Genomic DNA, 22,869 nt, shown 5'->3' with positions numbered 1-22,869 from the left:
AAATGCTGGTCTTGTTTTTTTATGGAAGTAGTTTTATTTACAAAGTAGAAATGTTTCTATTGTTTTTAAGGCACTGTAGTATCCGTAGAGAAAAATACATAAAAAACCCATGGGTAAGATGATGTAATTGCACGGGAAAGACCAATAGATGGTTAATCTGAAAATATATTCAATTTATCCTTTTTTTATTTTTAATAAGATTAATGCAATAGCCAACTTGGTGACTTCTCTAAATACCACAGGCAAATGCTTGAAATCTCAATATTTGAACTGAGAAACACGGTAACAGAACTGGAAAAAAGACTTAGCAGTGTTGAAGATGAAGGTAAGTGAATTGCAACAGAGTGAATGCAGTCCTAATTGATTAGGAAACACGGGAAATTAATTCTTTTGGGTGGATACAGAGATACAAGTTTTTATTTAGAAATTGAAGTTTTCCCTTTTCAAACATGGCTATTACAGGTGTGATGTTGCAAGTATGAAAGTAAGGAGTACTACATGCTGCGTGTTAGCTTTAATAATTAATGAAACTATGAATAACATGAATTCATAAAATTGGTTAATATTCTGGCCACAGTATGCCCAGTGAAAAACTCTCTTGATTTATATTTTCCGAAGTCTTTTGTATGCAAAAATCCTCATTGTGAGGATTACTAAATGGAGACTTTCTTAGTCTCCAGAAAAAAGTGGGAACAGTTTGAAAAAATGCTAACTTCTACTTGAAATGGCATGAAATAATTTGGGAAACAGCATAACCCTGTATTTCTTTTTAAGGTAATGAATGGAAAACCAGATATGAGACACAAGTAGAATTGAACAAACAGCTGGAAAGGCAAATTAATATTCTTCAAGAGAAGATGGAGCTTATTCGTGGCAATCCAGCAGGTAGAAATGGTATTCATAACTGTTTTTCACCAAAATTAGTGATCATATGTTGAAATTTTATCAATGGGTCACATTTTCTGTTTATTTGTAGATAAATTGTCCATTGTTCGCAGCTTTGATCAAATGCCTGTGGTGAGTACTATGGCATTTAGTTGGTTAAAAAGAAAATCACAGTGCAATTGAAAAACTTGTTTAATCTTTGTTTTTTCATGACAGAAAATATCAGCAGTCTGGTCTAGAAACCAAAACAATCAGTCCTGCTTACTTTTTTATTGTTTCAGATATGCAGTTGCTTATAAATTTATAGAGTAAAATCATTAAGTAGGAGGTACATAAGACCTGAATGTTGGGAAGAATCATGTAGTGAAATTTTTGACTGAGTGAAGGTTGTGTGATTGGACCTGCACTAAGGTATATGAGATGGAGTAGCTGAACTAGTTCCATGAAAAAATAGAAAAATGTTAAACCTTGATCACAAAATCATGGAATCATTTAGGTTTGAGATCTTCTAGTCCGCCCCTCCTACTCAAGCTGGGACAGCTACAGCAGGTTGCCCAGCATCATGTCCAGTTGGGTTTTTAATATCTCCACGGGTATTTAATATCTCCACAACTTCTCTGGGCAATGCATTCCAGTGTTTGGATACCCTCACAGTAAAAAAAGTGCTTTCTTGTGTTCAGATGGCATTTCGTGTGTTTCAGTTTGTGCCCATTGCCTCTCATCTTGTCAGTGGGCACCACTGAGAAAAGCCTGTCTCCGTCTTCTTCGTTGCCTCCCATTGCACATTGCTGAGATCCTCTGGGCCTTCCTTTCTCTGGGCTGAACAGTCTCATCTCTCTCAGCCTTTTCTCATCTGTTAGATGCTCCAGTCCCGTAATCATATTCGTAGCCCTGTGCTGGACTTGGTCCAGGAAATCCATGTCTTTCTTGTACTGGGGAGCTCAGAACTGGACCCAGCACTCTGGATATGTCTCACCAGTGCTCAAGGGAAGGGACGGATCACATCTCTTAACCTGCTGGCAACATTCTCACTAATGCAGCCCAGGCGGCCATTGGCCTTCTTTGCAGCAAGAGTGCATTGCTGGCTTGCGGTCATCTTGTTGTCCACCAGGGCCCCAAAGTCGTTCTCTGCCAAGCTGCTTCCCAGCTAGTCAGCCCCCAGCATAAACTGGTGCCTGTGGTTATTTCACCCCAGGGACAGGACTTTGCGTTTCCCCGTGTTGAACTAAACTTCATGTGATTCCCCTGTGTCGATTTCTCTGGCACCTCTGAGTGGCAGCACAATCCTCTGGTGTATCAGTCACTCCTCCCAGTTTTGCATCAACTGTGATAACATAGATGAATAATTGCAGTAACATTTTGCATAATACAGTTACAGGAAAATTCCTCATTTTACAGTAAATACGTCATTTTTGCAAAACCAAAGGAAGTATCTGGTTTCATTTTTAAAATTTTATTTCTTAATATGCTCATATTTCATGACCTGTATTTAAACAAAGCATAAAACAGTTTTCTGTGATGTTGAGGAGAAAATGGCAAGAAAAAAACAGGAAATATTTTGGCCATTTAGTCTTCTAAAGTAGTAAATGAAGTGAAAACAATTTTAGACTCAGGACTGCTTTTTCCTTAATCTGTCATCTGCTGAAATCTTTTACTTTGAGACCTTTTCTGCTTCTAACCCGCTTTTAGAAATAAGGAAGGCAGATAAAGATGTGATAATGTCTTGTAACATAAGCAGGAATGATGAACATTATGAGGCAGGGCTCTGACAACTTTTATTCCACTTGCTTATGCTTACAGAAATGTTTCCATCTTACTTTTTTGTGCTTCAGATTCTGAAGATTAATGGGAGTTTACTGAGTCGAGAGGGGGCTGCATTCCCTATTAGTGGGAATGATTATCTTTTTAAAGGAGGGTGTGAAACTGCTCTTTCTGATCTGATCCATGGCTTTCAGATGGTAAACATCCTTGCCAGTTTCAGTACTGTCCTAGAGGCCATGGTGTTTTCTAGGATGGCAGGATATTATTTATTTTAAACAGTTAATTAAAAAGAGAACAAAATATTTCCCATCCCACTTTCCTGTTTCACGGAGTTGATTTGAAAATACAACTGGGATTATATTTGAAGAAAAGTCTTGAAGACAGAACATTGATCTAGTAAATTTACAGTAGAGTCTGCTTCAGACAATGTTATTCCTGTCAGCCTGTAAAGCACAGACTGGCATGCATGCTTACAGTATCAGAAGTGTTTATTTCCATCCACTTGCTAGTACTCTCTTAACAAATCCAATTACACCTCGCCAAGCGCTCGGAGAGTCATTACCAGTGAGGTAATTTCCTTTACCAGCAGCTGGGCTGCACCAATCCAGTACATTTCTAATCCCTACTAAATACTGCCCTGCCTCCTCACCTATGAGCTGTGGTTCCTAGAGGTTTAATTACTTTTCCCACAAAGGAAGGAATCACAGCACAACTAAAAGATTCATACTGCTAGAAGGAGTCTGTAAGACTTCTCTGGAGAGCCCTAGACTTACTCAGTGACACCTAGGGAAGTCTGGAGCCCATGTGCCGTGCCATAGGTTTTTCTTCTGCAGTTTTAAGTCCTTCCTTCAGCCTTCCAGCTTAGGGTGAATACATTTATCTGTTTGCTAGCCAGAGGGGAAAAGAAAGTGCTTAGGGATTCAGTGAAATGTTTCATTTTTCCTTGTTTTGATTTTCAGGAGATGGAAAGAAGGGAAGAAAATTGATGTATTTTGGGGCTTTGCTGTTTTTTTTTTTACTGAAGCTATCAGAAAAGTCAGTGTATATTTACAGACACTCATGGAGAATGCAAAGCTGCTTTTTTTTCCTTTGAATCTTAGGAGATAAAACATTGGTAAAAAAATACATGGATCATTTTGTGGTGTTTAAGCATATAAGTTTATACAAATCCTTTTTATGTTTTTGAGAGTTGTTCAGGGGAGTAGTGGGGAATATTTAGCTTCTCCTCAGATGAGAATAAAGAGCAGATGTGGTGAGTGGGTGTAGAAAAACAAAGAGCTTTGCAGCCAGTCATCAATCTATGTTTGCTCAAAGTAAAAATGCTGAGAGTGGGTATATATAAAATTGTGTGTGTGTGTGTTAAATCAAAAAGTACACTACGATATTCAGCTTTCAACTGGCAGTTGCATACGAAGCTCTGTGGAAAGATAGCAAAGGGATTCTTCCAGCAAGATGATACAATTTCTAGAATGTGGCAACAGTAGACAGTAGATTTTGTTTTGAGCAACATATTTAGAAAATTAAAGAGTATTTGCAAGTCTTTTTAACCTGTGTTCCCAAGGAAGTTAGAATTATGCAGTTAGAATAATTAGAAGGACCTCTAATAATTCTTAACTTCCTAAGCAATTTTAGCTGTGTTTAACAGAGGAGGTATCTCAAAGATAGTAAAGAGATTTATCTCACTCTGCTAGTCATTTAAGGTCCTACCATAGTCAATAGGAGAAAAACATGTCTGTAGAGTAATTCATCCTGTTTAGAGGTAGGTAGCATAAAATATTTTCTCAATATCAAACACTACAGGAAAAATTAAAAAAAGATTAGTCATCAAGGACCTTGGCAGTCAGCAAACTATAAAAACCTGAATGAAGGAGAAGAAAATACAAATGCAAATTCTGGAGTAATAAGGAAACACAGAGGATTTTCTGTGTTGATAAATTGCAATAATTGTTGCAGATGGCTTGCACTATTCTTGCTTTAGAATTAGAATTGTACTGATGAATGATTCCTTGCTATTAAAAACACCCCCAAACCACTTAAATACACAGTTATCGTTCTGAAGTCCTCATACTGACTTGAGATAATCCTTTTTTTGTTTCAAAAAAATCATGTAGATGTCACATGGCAGTAAGTGCAGATCCAGTACCTTCAACACACAAATTTTTACAGCCAGGGTTTAGAAAATCATTTTTGTGTACTGAGGGCAGATTAAAAATAACCTAAACAGTGACAAGCACAAGGGAGTTCCAACAGTAAAAACTGTTTAGTCAGTAATTTCCTTCATGTCTCAATGAATAATACAAATGTCATACAGTACTTCAGAAATAATTACAGAAGGAATGCCTTCTCTCTAAAGTATAACATGATAGGAGTTTTACTTGCCTCTCTTAAACATGCTGCATTCATTTGTTCGTGTTTTTTCATTAGATGAGTTTTGGTGAAATACATACTCTCTGCTAAGCATAATTTCCCATATAAGCAGAATGAAAATTATTCCTTTCCCTCTCACCATTTCTGCAAGAAAGAATCCCTAGATAGCAGCTTTAGTATGCAAATACTAGAAAAGCATACTGCAAAATCAGTTCAGAAGAGCACACTCCTGATAGCATTGCCGTAGCAACGCTCCGGTTAAGATTAGCCAAGGCACCAAGGTTTCTGTGATAAATCACCATTTTCAGGAATGTCCAGCACCATAGCCGAGAAAATTCTGACATTAAGAGCCAGATACTTTGCAAAGCTGCCTTTCTGAAAGCACAGTGACCACAAAACTGAGACCCTCACACAGCCACCTCAGGGTTTTTTGCTGTCAGTTTTAAACTGCGAGCAGAAAGTGTGGCAGTGTCACACTGGAGAAGGCGTTGGCAACATGACAGGAGGGCAATCTCGGGTTTATAAAAACACACAACTTTGTATTTCAGTAGGTGTTGATAACTACCTATAGGGAACATCAGCACTTGATAACGGCGTAGGAAATGTTGTCAATTCTCCTAGCAAGTCATTGTGAAATTAACCCCGTTGCTCTTGCTGGATTAAGTCACCAATAGATCTATGGAAAGAAGGAATCTGTTATCCTATCTTTTTGTGAAACTTGGAAGTATTTTGGAGAAAGTTCTGTAGTCTGGTCTGACTGCCCTAAGCTGTATCCTGCCGCCGCACAGACTTCCACTTTCTACTTCTTTCACCTGACCTCAGACAAGCATTTTGGATGCCTCCAAGAGACCTTTTTGAATTGTATTTTTTCCTCTCCTTGTCATGTTTGCATTAGTTTTTCCTCCTGGTGGCCTTGCATAAATCAGCAGACTATTTTACTCAAATCACTTTATGGTATTCCCAGAGGCAGAATACGCTTTGTATTCCAAAGAAAAGAATCAAGGGAAAATCTTGCAGTCAAGTGACATTATTAGCTGGCTGTTGGCAAGAATTCCTTAGCAATTGGCTGGGACCCTGGGATATCTTCCAGACAAAATGTATAAGGAAGCAGTCTCTAGCCTTTTTCAGGCCTACCGGGAGAGATTGTGAAATGTTTCAGTCAGCAACAACTTGTTCTGTCAATCTGAACCACAGCACTGGAGGTCTCCATTTTAACTTCCTCCTCCTCAAGTCAGCAGATAACCTCTATGAGCAATGCTGTGGAGATCATTGACATAAGGAATTAGGGTAGCAGTGTCTCACACCTGTTATTACACTGAAGGAGCCTGAACTTTCCAGCAAGTCTCAGGCTGATTTCTTTACCCTGGCCATTGCCCATGTCTGGTCCTGCGAACTGGACACATTGCGCTCGTGTAGTTCAGCGCTCGCTCTGGTTTCGAATATAAAGATGATGGTAACCACAAGGGGGCACTTGGCAGTTAGACAAGTGCAGGGAGCCTTTCTTCACCTTACAGGATCTAGTGTGTATCTATCGAGTGCATATTCTATGTAGAAATATGCTATGCTAAATAACTTTTATGTATCATTTTTTCAGTAATATATGACTAGTGAGTTTACTGATGTCAACATAAAATCAAATTCTGTTACAGTAAAACTAAAGATGTAGCATTGCTTTCTGCTCTTGATGAGTTTAAAATGATATGTTAAAAGATTCAGCTAAGTCAGCTGATGAACGTCAGCTCCTAGTGTTGGGGGGAAGGGAGTTTATTTTCTAAACAAAACTTCATTTGATTTAAAATGTCAAGCAGAATGGATTGCAAAGGCTTCTTGCGTTGTTGGGTTTTTTTCTACACGACTGACAGATGTATTGCTTCTGTTCTAACCGATGGAGAAAAGTTAAAGAGCCTTAGAGCAAATTTCCATAAGGATCAATAGTCTGCATGAGTGGGCTCTTGAAAAGCAAGTTTGAGCCTCTTGATGATACTGTGTATTTGTCACCTTGTCTGTTGTGAAATGATTGATAGAAATTGTCTCCTCTGTTGCCACTGGTAGCAGGGCAAAGAAAAATCCAGAATGAGAGCAACTTATGTGGGTGGGCTTAAAATTCAGCTGCAGTACCATTCTGTATAATTTCATTTTCTGGCAAGTGTTAAGCCAAATATGTAACTTCAGTCGCATGAAAAGGAAATTGTGTGAAAAAAAGAACTGAAGAATTGGTGTTCCCTTTGTGAAACTCTGGGCTTTGGTCACTGCTGGACACAAGACTTAATGTATCATTGCTCTAAGAGTGAATCTTGCTAAGCCCTGCAAAATTCCACTGCATAAAGAAAGTATTCATTTAAAATCTCAGTGTGTCTTTTAGATTACCAGCTTGCTCAGAGTGGCTTGACATGGACGACTTATTGAAAACTAAGGATCTTAAATTCAGGTTAAATCCCTTAGTCAGCTTATGTCTCCTTTTCAGGAATACATTGTCCAGCTATTCAAGGCTTAGTAGAAGAACCTGTAATAAATCTAACTTCAAAAAACATTTCAATATTCAGTTCAACCGCTTCTAAAAAGCTTTTTCAGAATTTATCTTTCTGGTTCATCCTGGAGTTTTTTTTGGCAATTTCTCCTTCTAGGGGATTGCTGCATACCTGGGAGGCTCTTTCTGTTTCTTTTGAGCTCTTACTCTTTCTTGCTTTGTGTTGAGGCTTTTCTGTGCTTTAGGAACTCTGCTTCAAGTCTGTGTTACTGCATGCTTTAAACTCTGTTTTCTGTGAGCTTTTGCTTTTGTATTGTTTTACTGTATTAAGCACCAAGCTGATCATACAACTATAAGCATCAAGAACTGAATCTGTTTCAGTGAGGTTTCTGTCTGCTTACTTCGCACAGAATTCAGGAAAGGCAAATCCATCCCTTAATGATTTGGCTGGGTTCATATGCTTGTGTTCCTCACTTCTTGATTTGCATTGTTGTGCAGCAGCTAGACTTCAGACACATAAGGTCTCAGCTAGTTCTTCAATTACTGCCTTGAAAGTAGGGGTGGGAGGTAACTTCCAACCAGTCCTGGCTAAAGTGGGTCTCTGTAACCTCTTTGAAGTTTTACCATTTAAAATGTTCTTGTGTCTGTTTTTGAAATTGCATTTTATAGTATTTGGGGACTTGGAGAGGTCTTTTAGTTGAGCAGGAACGTCCATGTCACTAGAACTTCAGTACTGCCATAATGAGCTCTGCATCATCCATCAGGTGCATGGACACAGTAAGAGAAGTCAGAAAGCTGAGTTAGCTGCCTAAGTTTCCTAGGTATTAAATGGGAGAAAGGCAGCTAGATTGGGATTCACAACAGAGTGTGTAGTAGAGATGGAAAACCAATGGTAAGTTGGTAAGAAATGTCCAAGAACTATGTCTGAAATCCTGCCTCCTTTCCAGAAGTTGGCAAGACCTTGCAGCCTTTCTCACTTGTTCCTTCTCCATCCATGTAGATTTTCCATTTCTGACTGATTAACAGCCTGGCTTCAAAAATTATCTCAGTAGTGGTTAAGTATGATGTCAAGGGCACTCTCAGGATAGGAGATATGAGAATTCAAGCTTGTAGGGTAACAGAGGACTAAAATGTAACAACTCATTTAATTTCTTTGTGAGTTAATTTTTAGGCTGTTAGAAGAGGATTCCTTCCTCATGTAACGTGGGTGAAGCATGCTTCTCAGGTTGTGTCTCATTAGGGAGATGGCCACTAGAAGACTTCGCTTTGAGACTCCATAAAGTCTTTCAGCAGCAAACTAAGCAGCTTGATTAAGCTTGTGCGTATGGGCAACCACAATAGCAACAGCTCAGATGCCTATCTAAATTATATGACAAAACCAGATGTGAAGAATGTAAGACATTTCATAGATTGCTTTATTAGCATTAAGATGTTAAATTCTGCCTCAAGTGCAATTTAGACTCTAGTCCCTGTTCCGTTTTGGCCTTCACTTCCCAATCTGTAAATTTTGAATAATTTATAACTTTCTTATTTCACAGGAGAATTGTAAGCATAGGTACATTAGAAATTATGAGGCACACAGGTACTGTAGGGATGGTAACTGTGTACTTTAGTCACATTATCAACCTATTTCCGTCTGTTTGCTCATCAGAAGCAGTGTAGTGCACCGTTTGTTTGCTTGTGGTTGGATATCATCCTTGCTCCAGAGCTGAATGAATGCCCAGGCATCTGCACTGGACCAGCTGCATTGGCAGCAAAAAATAAAACAGTGCTTCTGAAAGGATTAAAAGAAAAAAGATGAAAAAAGATCTAAAAGTATTTTACTTTGTAGGTGAAAGAACTCAAAGAAATTAAATGAGTGCCATCATTGAGGAGATACCAAATTGCTCGGTTGTGACTAACAGCTGCAACACCAAGTCTTGCTGACTTACGTAACACTGATGGACAGTCTAGTGAGGAAATAAATAGCGGGCTGTGGATTTACATAGAACAAATCTGGAGAGCAGCATGGACTTCTGTATTTACTGTATTCAAGCTTACTGTGGTGGTACAAAATACGTTGTAGGTGGTACAAAATATGTTGTACAGAATATGCTGTCACGTGGTTACAATCTTTAGTGTGCAATCAGGACAAGAAGGCAAAAAAAATTAGTTTCCTGGCTTGACAGTGCTGAGGCCTTCTCTATCTGTCTTGTTTAATTCTGTACAGACACTGATGTTGTAATGAAAGAGCACATGACCCTAGTGGAATTTAGCCGAATCTTCTCTTTAATCTGCAGCTTACTTTTTCTCCTTGAATTGGCCAACGTTGACTGTATTGACTGTAGGAGCCTTCTGTATTAGGACAAAGATTTCATCTGCATCCAAGATACTTCTGCTCTAATTAGGAAAAAAACAACCCCAATTTTTTCCATGTCTCCAGTGTGTCTGTTATAACAGATTAAGTTAATAACAGTTCAGTCATATGCAAAACATTCTTGAAAGATATAGCTTTTCTGTATCTCTTTTTTTTTAATAGTGGGAGGGGTTAATCTCTCTTGGCAATGTGTTTTAAAAGTACTGTGCCTTTTGCCATGCTCCTGCAAAATCTTGACTTTAATTGAAATCATTCCTAGGGAAATCTCAGTAACATTGCTTTTGTGGAAAATAAAATTTGAAGCTGAATAAGTAACATGTTGTACAGAAAATTATGTGAAAAAGAATAAAAGATGCAATGATTTGCAGATGCTAGAAAGGAGAAGACTGGAGATATCAAACAGGGAGACGTAAGAGGCAGATGTATTTGTTTGGTGGCTATCTGTTAGAAGCCATTAGTAGGACTATAACTTTACACATCCAGAAAATAGAACGTCTTGATGATGTCCAAAGTCAAGGATATAAATTACAGACCTGAGATGAAAATTCTCTTATAAGAATAATGTAATCTTTTGTGTCATGACAAATGACATTTTCAAGTTCACTCTGGAACAGACCAAAGATGACTGTGCAAGGCTGGGTGGATGCCCAAAAAAGTGAAAGCTGAATTGGTCTGACCAAGGTACTGACTGAGAGATGGAAGGCACAGTTGTAACAATAAAATGGTCACAGAATCACAGAATTGTTGAGGTTGGAAGGGACCTCTAGAAGTTGTCAAACCTGTTGCTTAAGCAGGACCACCTGGAGCCAGTTCTCCAGGATCATGTCTAGATGTTTTTAAAATATCTCTAAGGAGGTAAACTCCACAACCTCCTTGGGCAACCTATAGCAGTTCTCGGGCACCCTCACAGTAAAAAAGTGTTTCCCGATGTTCAGAGGGAACCTCCTGTGTTTCAGCTTGTGCCCATTGCCTCTGGTCCTGTCAGTGAGCACCACTGAAAAGAGCCTGGATCTGACCTCTTTGCACCCTCCCCCCAGGTAATTATATACATTAATAAGATCTCTCCTCAGTCTTCTCTTCTCTAGGCTGAACAGTCACAGCTCTCTCAGCCTTTCCTCACAAGAGAGGTGATCCACTCCTTTAATCCTTGTGGCCCTTCATTGAACTCTCTCCAGTATGTCCGTGTCTCTCTTGTATTGGGGAGCCCAGAACTGGACACAGCACTCCAGATGTGGCCTTACCAGTGCTGAGTAGAGGGGAAGAATCACCTCCCTCAACCTGCTGGCAATACTTTGCCTAATGCAGCCCAGGATAACATTGGCCTTCTTTGCAACAAGGGCACATTGCTAGCTAATGTTCAACTTCTTGTCCATCAGGACCCCCGGGTCCTTTTCTACCATGCTGCTTTCCAGCTTGGCAGCCTCCAGCGTATATCAGCTCATGGGGTTGTTCCTTCCCAGCTATGGGACTTTGGACTTCTTGTTAGACTTCATGAGGTTCCTGTCAGCCCATTTCTCCAGCCTGTTGGGGTCCCTCTGTATGGCAGCATGACCCTCTGGCATATCAGCCACTCCTCACAGTTTGGTGTTGTCTGTAATGTTCCTGAGGGGACGCTCTGCCCCGTGATCCAGATCATTAATGAATATGTTAAACAGGACCAGACCCAGTATTGATCCCTAAAGGCTTAAATTAGGTTTGGGATTTTTTTACCATAAGCAAGCGTTCATAAACTCTCTGAGAAATAGACTGCACATGGATCTTCTGGATCTGTGGTTTGTATGATAAATAGGTAAAAATTTCCACACACAAAAAAAAAAAAAGGAGAATATTTGGAGGGAGTCATGTTATCTTCCTTTCCATGTTTACCAGGAAAATTTGGTAAATAAAGGCATAGCAAAGCATTAAGGTCATGAGAAGAAGTAACTGATTATTAAGGCAATGGTCAGTCAGTACAGAAAGTGAAAGGATTCAGCTGGTCTGACAAGGGAGATGCTTGAGTTAGAAATAAAAAGAAAAAAATTCTGAAACAGATACTTATTTTACATAGGGGGCCTAAGCAGACAAATGCGAGAACCTGACTAGCCTGAAATGAAATAGCATTGATAACAAAAACATGATGGGATAACAAGTGTTAAAGGTATGCACTTGGCAGGAAAGATCAAAACAGAGATAGATGTTGTATGTAGCAGATGTGAGAGACTCTTACATTAATGTTGTTCGTTCTTTCTTCATCCTCTGTTTGGATTAATTCATCTTGAGAATGGAAAGGAAAACAAATTTTAATCACAATAATATTGGGAAGTAATATTGAAATCTATATTGAAACAATATGACTCACTTAAATATTAGGACACCAATATTTTCTTCCCTATATGTAGATGTCTACCTCTACATATTCCTACTACAGGCAGCGCAGATCTAGTTAGTACAGTCAGAGTATAGAGAGTTCTATCTAGATTTATCTAAGTGGGCATCTTCAGTGGAATAGTTGTGTAAACAAAAGAGACTTGCAGATGTTTCAGTACAGCGTAGCCCACTGCTGCTCCAGAAGAACGTGTCGTATCTGCCACGCATGAATGTCTTCCACACTCTGTGGCATCTCAGGTGGCAACTGAGTTGAGCTCTTTCGCTGCTCAGCTGAATGAATCTCTGCGCATTATTGATTGTATTGACTGTGACTCTTAGTAGGCATTTAGTTCGCATATGGACACTCAAAGGTAGATGTCCTCACCTCTGATTGGATCCCGTCCATAAAGTCAAATATAGATATAAATATAAAATTTGGATGGATGAATGGATATAATATTATTAGATTACTTCCAGAAATTGTATCATATGTAAAACTTGTAAATGAAGACTGAAAACTAATAATGATGAGGCACAGATCTCAGTGGGTGTGATAGTTAACACATTTTGTCAGAAAATACTGGGTAAAAAGGAGGGAATGCTGGTTCAGATTTTGAAAATCTAGTAGAACATTGCAGAACAGCCAGTCATAAAAACATAAAAAAATTCAGATCAAGTGATCATGAATTCATTTGTTTTAAATTCAACATGTATATATTGCCTAAGTTTTCAGTAAAGGCAGAAACAATAAAATGCAGGACAAAGGAAGAAATAGCTAATGTCAGCAAGTGCTTGGAAGAGGAAATGACAGTAACCAAATCCTAAGGAAAATTGAAGGAGCTGGATATGCTTAAATTGAGGGAAATGGGTAATCTGTACCTTAGGATTCTGAAAAAACTGTCTTGACACATCACTGATCTGATAGTGAGTGGTTTTAATAAAGAGCTGTGGATGATGGCATTGTGTGCATTGGAGAAAAGCAAATCTTTTTTTTTTTCAAGATATATATAGAGAGGAATTACTGTTGCAAAACCAGACTGAAATACGGATTTATTAAAAGTGCCTCATGGTGGACAAACCTATTGACATTCTGTGATGAGACAATACATTTTTTGTCACAACAAATATAGTAATCTTGTTCACTGTGACCTCTGATAAAGATGCCGTGTCACATGGGAAGTGACTGATTCGTTTGGAGAAAATGAAAATGAGTAGATTTGTTGAAGGAGTAAAAAGCTGGCAAATGGAAGACGATAGTGGTGACTAGTTAAGGAGGCTGCTGGGAAAATACAAGCGGAGTTCCTCCAGGACCAGGTTTAGGACTAATCTTAACATTTAACGCATGACATTTGATACACGGAGTAGAAATAGATTATGATATCTTTCTCCTGATACCAATTATGTAATATAAGAAGACTCTGGATGTTGTTTAGAAAAAGAATGACACTGAAGACTAGATTGTTAAGAATGGGATTAAAATCTAATAGCGTAAAACAAAAGATTTAGGAAATAGAAAACAAATGCTGTTATTAATTGAGAGCTGATCATCTGGACATAGCTGCAGAGGAGAATCTGGGTATTCTAGCTGATCCCATGTTGACTGTGAGCCATCAGTGTGCAGCTGTGAAAAAGGAAAATGCAATCCTAAAATTTCTCTGTGCACATAAAGTATTACTGACATTGTTCGAGGCAGTGAGATGGCTTCTGGAGTACTGCATACTCCAGTACATTTCTGTTCTCCAACCATAAGAAGGTTGATGCCCAGCCTGGTGTACAAAGGGGCTACTATGATGATTAGATAAAAGGACAGCCTGCTGTGTGAGAGACCGTTTTTAAAAGCTCAGCTTATTTATCCTAGTAAAATGAATGTTGAAAAAAGACATTCCTGTTTGCTGTCTGTGCATGCTGGGGGCAAACACCAGGTAGGCAGAAGAGCAGTTATCTTAAAGATAACTTAAATACAAGAACAAACAGGTATAAACTGACCTTCAATAATCTGAGGGAAGGAATTAAAAAAGCTATATGCTATTAGAGTCTCCCAATAAGAATGTCTCTACTGGATGGAGTGGATCCATTTATGAAGGAAATTACGAAAAGCAGTTTCCTGTGTTAGAAATGGAGGAGGACCTGCTTGAGTGTGCATTCTGCTTCTGCTACACAGCAAACAAAGAACTGGCCAGTGCCAGTAACCAAAAATGGACTCTCCCACTGTTACTCTAGCTCATCCCAATTGTAGATAAGGTAAATGGCTGCACGCCTAAGACAGACAGTCTCCCCACAAAATACTGCTTTCTGGCCAAGTTGTTATGGATTGCCTTTGACATCCCATGTGCCTCTTCAAGCAGTGTAGCAGCTCTCTTGGCAAGTGGTTTGAAAATGGATGTGCATGTAAGATTTGAAATCTTCCTCCACTCCATCAGAGTGAACTTTGGTTAGAAGTAGGAAAAATTCTGGCTGGTCACCACAAGGAGACTTTGCTAACTTATCAAGGAGCTGCAGTGTGGAAAACCACGTCTGTATCATTTTAACATGGTGGAAATGTGTAGTGCATAACTGATAATTGTAGCATATGGTTAATTGCTCTTGTCTCTGCAGTGGGTCAGCTGGAACCATGTAAACAAGAAGTACACGAGAAGCAAATAGAAAGACAAACATCATGATGCTTGAAGAATAAGGACTGTGGTGATGGCATCTTTACACAGAATAGAAATATTTGTAAAAATCTTTTTATTTACTATAACCACAGGGTTCCTTAAAGGAGGTTCTTAAACAACTAGAAGAAGAGAAGAGAAGTCTCCAGAATCAGCTAAAAGACTACGAACTTAGACTGGAACAGGAAGCAAAGGTTTGTAGTCACTGTATGCCTGTAATCTATAAAGCTATTATGTTGTCTGACAAACAGACAGTGCATGTGGAACACACAACAGAATAGTTCCACAAAATATGTCACTGGAAAACAGGTCTGCTGTATATTTGTTTCTTCCTGTATGATTCAACTTTACAAATATTTTGCTTAACGGTAGTCTATATCCTTTATTTTAAATGTAGGCTTACCACAAAGCTAATGATGAGCGGCGCATGTACCTCTCTGAGATCTTACAGGTGAGAAAAAAAATGTGTGACTCAATGACTTTTAAAAATCACTATGCTTTCTTAATATAGCAACGGCATCTGTTAATGCCATTAGGCCAAAGTGTTTTATCACTTCATTCATTTACCCAATCCATTACAAAAGCTGCTTTTTAAAAATTTTAAGAGCTAGAAATTGAAAGATTGATACAGTTTATTTGTTTTTAAATACCTTTTTTTTTTTTGCTTTTGTATCAATTGGAGTTTCATTGTTCCCAAGGATAGTCAAAGTGCCCTTAACTGAGAAAACTGAAGCAATTTTTGGATACGTGCTCGCCCATCCATTAGTGACAAGACTGCTATGCTAATTTAATGTTTCAGTCGAAAAGAACAGAACAAAATTATAAGCAGGAGTGACACCCACCTTAAGTAGCAATTTTTTTTCATATTTCCCCTTTTTTTCTCTTACAGACAAGCTAGCCAGCAAGCTCAGAATGACAATACAGCACATATTTCAAAATTAAATTTATAAGATAAGAGATAAGATACCGTGGGTTTTGTGAAATCAGAGGTTAAATTTTATTGCTGCAAATTATATAATATGTAAAAGCTGACGCTACAAACTGGAGAAACCTGTAAAAGAACCTGTAAAGATTTCTAGTACTTCTTACTCTTAAAGAGCTCTTAATTCCTGAATAATGTAAAAGTAGCTTAGTGTGATACTCAGGAATGACTGTCAGTGAATCCCTGTCATAACTAGCTGGGGTGAAAGGCTGTAATTAGCAGTGTTTCCATGTGTTTGCACAGTGGGCAACTGATTCTCGTATGTGGTTCATTGCTGCTTTGGGAAATCTGAAAGACTTGCTTAAACTAACTTTCCAGCATGAAACCAAGAAATGCCCAATATCTTTGCATTAACAGTGAAACTGGGAACTGCTGGAGGAAGAAGGTAGGAAATAAAAGATGATTTTATTACTGAACATGCTAGCAAGAAGAGTGCCTATGTTCAGCTGCCTAGAAAATCACTTAAACGTACATAAAACATTATTTGAAGTGAGGTATTTGCACTCGTATATTGCTTAAATGGGTCATTAGGGACTTTGCCACTGAAACTCAAGGTAGTTAGTACATTATATTTTCAGTAATCAATTATTTGCCCCCATGATTTCAGAATCATATGAGAGCAACATAATCATCTTCAGATTAATCTCCCTATCTTTAGTTCTCAGAATGTTAAACAGCCAGTCTAAAGTAGTTGTAGAGAGACCCTCTGTAATCTGTGGAGAGAGAAACATGTTTAAGGTGCAAACCATCACACCTGTTTCACATCAAGATGAAAGGAATTTCCCAGGGACTCATCTGTCTCTCTTCCTGAGCTATAAGCAGAGTCTAGGTGAGTAGTTTAGATTAGACATCTACTTTTTACCTTACTAGTCTGAACGTGGCAGTCAACATAATCACGGTTGACTGTTGGTTGCAAAGGACGCAGCGGCACATCTGGTCCCTTCAGGTTCTGTTCTGCTATGACTTTGATTTGATTGTAGCTTTTACATTCCTTTCAAATCTGCATATGTATGCCCTCCCTTTTAGCAGTTCATTTTAACAATAGAGGCAGAAGTAAACTTACATTCAGTCCAGACTCTTTCAGATGTATTAAAATCTCACTGTTCTAGAGTCTGCACAGTAATGTTGTCAGCAGTTGAGTTAGAAGGACATACCCATAGACTAACATTTTCCATACATTCCAAAGTAAATATACTACAGGATATTGTTATCCTGTGACAACAATATATTCCAGTGACACTCTCTTAATGTTTTTTAGGCCTTTTTTTGCTCATTATGTTTGTGCTTTTCTATGGCTCACAGTAAAAAAAATAATAATAGAATGGAAGCTTTTACTGGTAGGTGTTAAAAAATCCCAGATGTTTTGGGTTTTTTTCTGCTTTGTTTTGGATGCTTCCTGAAGCCTGTGGCAGAAGCGGAAGAGAGAGATACTTCTGAGTATCCATTTCTTTTATTTACCTTTTTTATTATTGAGTGCTTTTCTGCTTTTTTACAAAATATATGCATCTTTGGAGTGCTTTTTTTTGTTTGTCTTGGCCGGATCCATAAAGATACAGTCAATTTTAAATGATAGTTTTAAAATAAATTGAAGATTTCACAAACTTGAGAACTCATGCTAGAGGCACTGATGGTTTATGGTGTATTCTTGTTTGATTTTTGCATTTTGTTTTCAATCTGAAAAAATGCTGGTTTGGGATTTGGACTGCACAAACCTCAAAGCACTTTTCTGGTGGTATTCAGAAATTGGTTTGAGAAGCAGGCAAAAAAGAATGATAGCAGATCTTTAAAAGAGTTATTCTTTCAGGCCAGATTTTTACTGCAAACTTTTACTAGCATAGTAGAGTTTGACTTGTGATTGGGATTTCTTTGCAGAACAAGCCCACAATTATAGACAGGTACAGCTGGAAAGCTGCTGGTGCAACAACGGCTCATTTCAGTTGGGATAGGCCTAGAGTAAACTGTACCAGCAACAACAGCACTATGGATAATAATCATATATACTGTCACTCTATATTCATATAAATTAAAAAAACAGTGAAGGCAATCGCTGATTGAAATTACACATTCTCTGATCATCTGTCTTAATAAATAATGGTGGTTTTGCACAGCAAGGGATTTTGGCATGTGTTCAATTCCCCAAAACAAAAAGGCGTCAGTATAATATGTGCTTAAAGTACTTCATGGCAGTAATACCGTAGAGGGTAACAATTAGTTTGGAAATATTTTACTTCCTTAACTGTGATTGTGGTTAGGATTTAACTTGTTTTGTAAAAAATTGGCTGTTGCAGACCTCAGCTACACTTAAAATTGTTGAAAGGCAAAAACCAGATGCTCTGACATGCAAGGGAGAAAACAAGATACTGAGGTAAATTTCCTTTATATTCCCTCTGTTTTCTGGTTTATTATTTTTTGCTCAGTACGTTTTGAATATTGCAACTCTGTGTTCATGGTAAGTATCACTGAGAATAATCTTACCTACAAAATATTAATCTTAGCATAATTTTTGATACTGCTTTTCAATCGGTTTTATTTGCTACTAAGTATGTTGCAATCTTGAAAATACATATTTCAGTGGCCTTTTTGAAATCTTACAATACCTCTGATGTTCTTCCCTTTCAACCTGGGTTTAAAATGGATCATTTTTTTCTATATTACTGCGGAGTTGGAAGCAAGAAGTATACCCTTTAGTGCATTAAGAGTAATTCAATTAAATAAATGCTTTGCTTGGTCCTTTTTAGCCAATATAGATTGTAAAGCTTTTGTGGATAATAATGTGATTTTAGATGACAACATATAAAGGCTTCATGTGAACACACTTACCTATATTATTAAAATAAGCATACACAATACATATTGGGAACATCTGAAAATATAGTAAGTAAATTACAAGCATGAAATTGCGTAGGCATATTTGCTTACCAGCTTTATCCTTTCATTCTGTGTAAGCGCAGAGTCACAGGATTTCATAAATTGGAAGAGTGGATCTTCATGCTCCAGGAGAGGATATTAGTAGAATATGAATTAATGTAGTACAGTATGAATTAATGTTTATAAATAATGCTTCTCAATACAGAAAAAGCCCTGTATGGGTCTGAGGTACCACATATATAGCCACTGTGTGGCTTCTGACCCCAGTGTTGTTTAACATAGCTCATGTGGAGAAGGTCAGGAAGCCAGAACTAGGAGAATTCACTGTTTCTGCTGGGAGATTAAATGTCATCAGCCAGATATTGAGATTTGCTGAGGGTTAGCACTGATCTGTGATTATGTTGGGGTTTTTTTATCATTTATTTTAGTAGACCATTACTTACCCTGAAATTGTATGACAGTGTGTTTCTGTAATTTTCTTTATATCAAACAAAAGAAAATAAAGTGTAAATAAAAATAAAGTGTCCTGTAATTGCTGGTCTCAGAAGATACATATTCTAACAAAATATCCCCTTTCAACCCATTTTCCCTCAGAGGATTTTTTTTTTCAACTTTTCAAAGCGCTTTACACACATGAAGGGAATTGTTCATCTTTTAAATTTTCCTTAGTGGCAAAGGACCCAGTTTGCAAAGCATTGTCTTTTATAACCAGTCACTTAGAACTCTCAGGTCAAACTTTGTCTCAGTTGGCAACATGGAGATAAGATTGGGGATTTGGCATAGTTTGTAGTTTAAGAAAATACTAGAATCTAAGTAAGCACCCCTTGATCATCACCAGGTTAACACAGCCATTGTTATATTATTCCTTTTTAATTATGTTTTGATTTACAGCACGAAGATTGTTCATTCAAGCTGACATTAATAAGAAATAACTTCATTCAAATAAGGGAAGACCTGCATGATTGAAAATATATGTGTTCTTGAGAATAATTTGAAAATTTTCTCTCCAGAGTTCTTATCTCACTTCTGTTGGCCTTTCAGAAAATGCTCACTTTCATTGGATTTCAAACCATACTAAGAAACTACATTTAATGTTTGCTTTAACTATAGGTACAGGTGTGGAAAACCCAGCGTATGTATTAAAGCAACACTGAAACATTTTTGAGTAGTAATTGTGAACACTAATTATTGATACATTCATTTTTCTGGCCATCCAAACATAGAAGCCAAGTTCAGTAGCGGTCATTTTTATGGTATTTCACAGGACAAGAAGAAGATAGGCTAGCTGACAACTGGGAAAAACATGGGTGGCCTGATGACTCACGGCTGTGATGCAATCTCAGCAGCCAATTTAATGTCATTCTGAGCCCTTACTGTTACACCGAGTCATACAGCAGGGCTTATTAGCTCAGTTGCAACACTGCAACTACCTGGCTTCAAGTCCGTAAGCCCAGCTGGTTTTGAGTGGAAAGAAGTTTTGCTGCCGGCAGAATTCCACACAGCCATATGCCGTCTGCTTGGTCCAGCTCTACAGTGATCTACAGATTGATCAATTGATTCTGAGTAATCAATTGGTTTGAATTTGAATAATCAATTGGTTATTGAGCAAACTGGGGTCTTGGGTTCTGATCTTCCAAGCTCTGAGTAGAAGCAGCTCCATATCTCAATGGGGGCAGCTGTCCCTTCATGACCATGACTGCTTGTAAGAGCTGGAACAAAGGATGGGTCAATCTCAAGAAGATTAGTGAGCCCTAGGGACAACTTTATTGGCTGTTTGCCCAGAAGTTTGAAACTTGCACAGATCATGTCATCACAGTTTCTACCGCATAACAAAATATTTCTCTGGCTACCATCGTGAATATAATGATGTGATGTTGTGACATGTTTTCCTTCAGAGTGCCTATTACTTGAGAAAGACGTTGAAACCCTGTATATTGTTGTTAGAGTATGTAAAGTGCTGTCTGTCCACTGTAGTAAAGAACAGGGAGAGAAACAAATGTACATGGCATAAGAGTAGAGATGCATGCTGCTTGATCATGACAATGACCCTTCCCTTTGTGGAATTGCCATTTTTCCCCTGGAGATTTGTTTACATTCCCACTGATTTCTAGTAGAAGATCAAGATGAAAACAGCTCTAATAGGCCTCATGTAGGTGGTGTATGTATGTATGATGAGTATCACTTCAGAAGTCTGCTGGCAGCATTTCCTTTGTAAGATCATATGCTCAAGAGCATGGGTCTCCAGAGTGGAATACCTGCGGAGACCTGGAATTACATCTACATGAAGTGTTTTTCCATTCCCTAATGGGGATTATGTGACTGATGAAAATGTCTCCTTAGCCAGTTATCATTCTCTTTGTGCAAATGTTTAGTATTCTGTTCCTGTTCTTCAAATGCCATAATTTAGGTAACAGGAAGTAGTCAAGAATGATGAGATGAGGATTGAGTTTGTTTGCAGAATAATTAGATGCTCTGCTAGCCTGCAAACCCAGAAATATACTTGTTTTTTCCTCTCTCAGGTTTATTAATTCACAATAGTAATCAGTTATGCAAATATAAAAAGCATGCAAATTTCTAGCAGTTAAAGCTTGCAGAGAGTGTGACATTTGATGACTAACTTCACCTGTTTTATTTCAGAGGGAGATACAGTGTTCCAGGAAACACGAAGATGGTTAATCCTCAAAAAGGATTGATTAAAAAGACTGTAGGAGTGACACAGCTTCCAAAACTAAAGCACTGATTTAATATTAATGCCAAGAACTTCCAATCACTTTTTAAAAAATTTAATTTAACAGAAAGTTTCTAAATTGAAAATGAATGTATTTGTGCCATGCTATAACACCAGACACAGATTAGCGTGTCTTCTTGGCAGCCTTAATGTAAGTGTTCCTTTGCCTAAAGAACTTGTTCTTCTAGTTGCTGTCTTTGTTCTGGAGATCTCTGACCCTTTCCACTCTGGCTCTCATCAGTGATTCTGGAAGCTTCGGAAACATTGAATTCCTTTATACACTAAGTAGATCCTTGAACCCTTTTACTGCACAGCAACCATTGAAAACAAACAAGCCTCTAGCATTTTTGACCTCTCAACAAAGAAGAAGAAAAAGGCAGACTGATGTGACCTGAAGTATTATCTCACCACCCAAAATGGTAAATCTCAGATAAAATTCCATCCAAGGGCATTCTCATTCAGTATAGGCACCAAAGAGAGACTCTCAAGTAGTCTGATGTTGGTACTGCTGAACATGCCTTTCATTTGGCTTTTAAAAAGACTGACAGCATGGTTTACTAACCAGTCGGATTTCTTACATGATACCATACTGTAGAGTCTCTTTACAGTATAAAGTTGTTTTATATTCCATGAGCTTTCTTACTGTATCAGAGAAGACAATACACCTCCAAATTGAACTTTTTTAAAAGTTGGCTTGCCACAGATCCTGTGTTGGCCACCACTTTCTGTTTGCAAGGTTTAGATGCGCAGCACCATTTCATAGAATCATAGAATTGTTTTTGTTGGAAGAGACCTTTAAGATCATCAAGTCCAACCATTAACCCAGCACTGCCAAGTTACCACTAAACCATGTCCTTGAGCACCACATCTAGCCGTCTTTCAAATACCTCCAGGGATGGTGACTCTACCACTTCCTTGGGCAGCCTGTTCCAATGCTTGACAACTCTTTCAGTGAAGAAATTTTTCTTAATACTCAATCTAAACCTTCCCTGGTGCAACTTGAGCCCATTTCCTCTCATCCTATCACTTGTTACTTGTGAGAAGAGACTGACCCCCACCTCTCCACAACCTCCTTTCAGGTAATTGTAGAGAGCGATAAGGTCTCCCCTCAGCTTCCTTTTCTCCAGGCTAAACAACCCCAGCTCCCTCAGCTGTTCCTCATAAGACTTGTGCTCTAGACCCCTCACCAGCTTCGTTGCCCTTCTTTGAACATGCTCCAGCACCTCAATGTCCCTCCTGTAATGAGTGGCCCAAAAATGAGCACAGTACTCAAGGTGCAGCCTCACCAGTGTCGAGTACAGGGGGACAATCACTTCCCTAGTCCTGCTGGTAACGCTATTCCTGATACAGGCCAGGATGCTATTGGCTGCATTGGCCATCTGGGCACACTGCTGGCTCATACTCAGCTGGCTGTTGACCAACGCTCCTACGTCCTTTTCCACCAGGCAGCTCTCCAGC

The 22,869-nt window shown here is 38.4% G+C and overlaps 1 protein-coding gene across 1 annotated transcript; it reads left to right on the top strand.

The window, feature by feature from the left end:
- Nucleotides 1-246: 246 nt before the first annotated feature.
- On the top strand, nucleotides 247-21,376 carry CCDC169 (coiled-coil domain containing 169). Its single transcript, XM_054187871.1, has 9 exons — nucleotides 247-325; nucleotides 775-894; nucleotides 977-1,017; nucleotides 14,929-15,027; nucleotides 15,231-15,284; nucleotides 18,104-18,180; nucleotide 18,513; nucleotides 20,581-20,675; nucleotides 21,319-21,376. Exons 1-9 carry the CDS (start codon nucleotides 247-249, stop codon nucleotides 21,374-21,376), a joined length of 624 nt encoding a protein of 207 aa, XP_054043846.1.
- The last annotated feature ends 1,493 nt before the right edge of the window (nucleotides 21,377-22,869 follow it).

This window comes from Rissa tridactyla, chromosome 1, assembly GCF_028500815.1.
Source record: "Rissa tridactyla isolate bRisTri1 chromosome 1, bRisTri1.patW.cur.20221130, whole genome shotgun sequence".
Taxonomy (NCBI): domain Eukaryota; kingdom Metazoa; phylum Chordata; class Aves; order Charadriiformes; family Laridae; genus Rissa; species Rissa tridactyla.
Note: the sequence above shows the minus strand (reverse complement) of the source record. Positions and strands in the feature narration are given on the sequence as shown.

Coding starts and splice junctions, on each gene's coding strand:
- CCDC169 (XM_054187871.1), top strand. CDS start 247: ATGCTTGAAATCTCAATATTTGAACTGAGAAACACGGTAACAGAACTG. Junction 326..774: donor TAGCAGTGTTGAAGATGAAG/GTAAGTGAATTG, acceptor TTTCTTTTTAAG/GTAATGAATGGAAAACCAGA. Junction 895..976: donor CAATCCAGCAGGTAGAAATG/GTATTCATAACT, acceptor GTTTATTTGTAG/ATAAATTGTCCATTGTTCGC.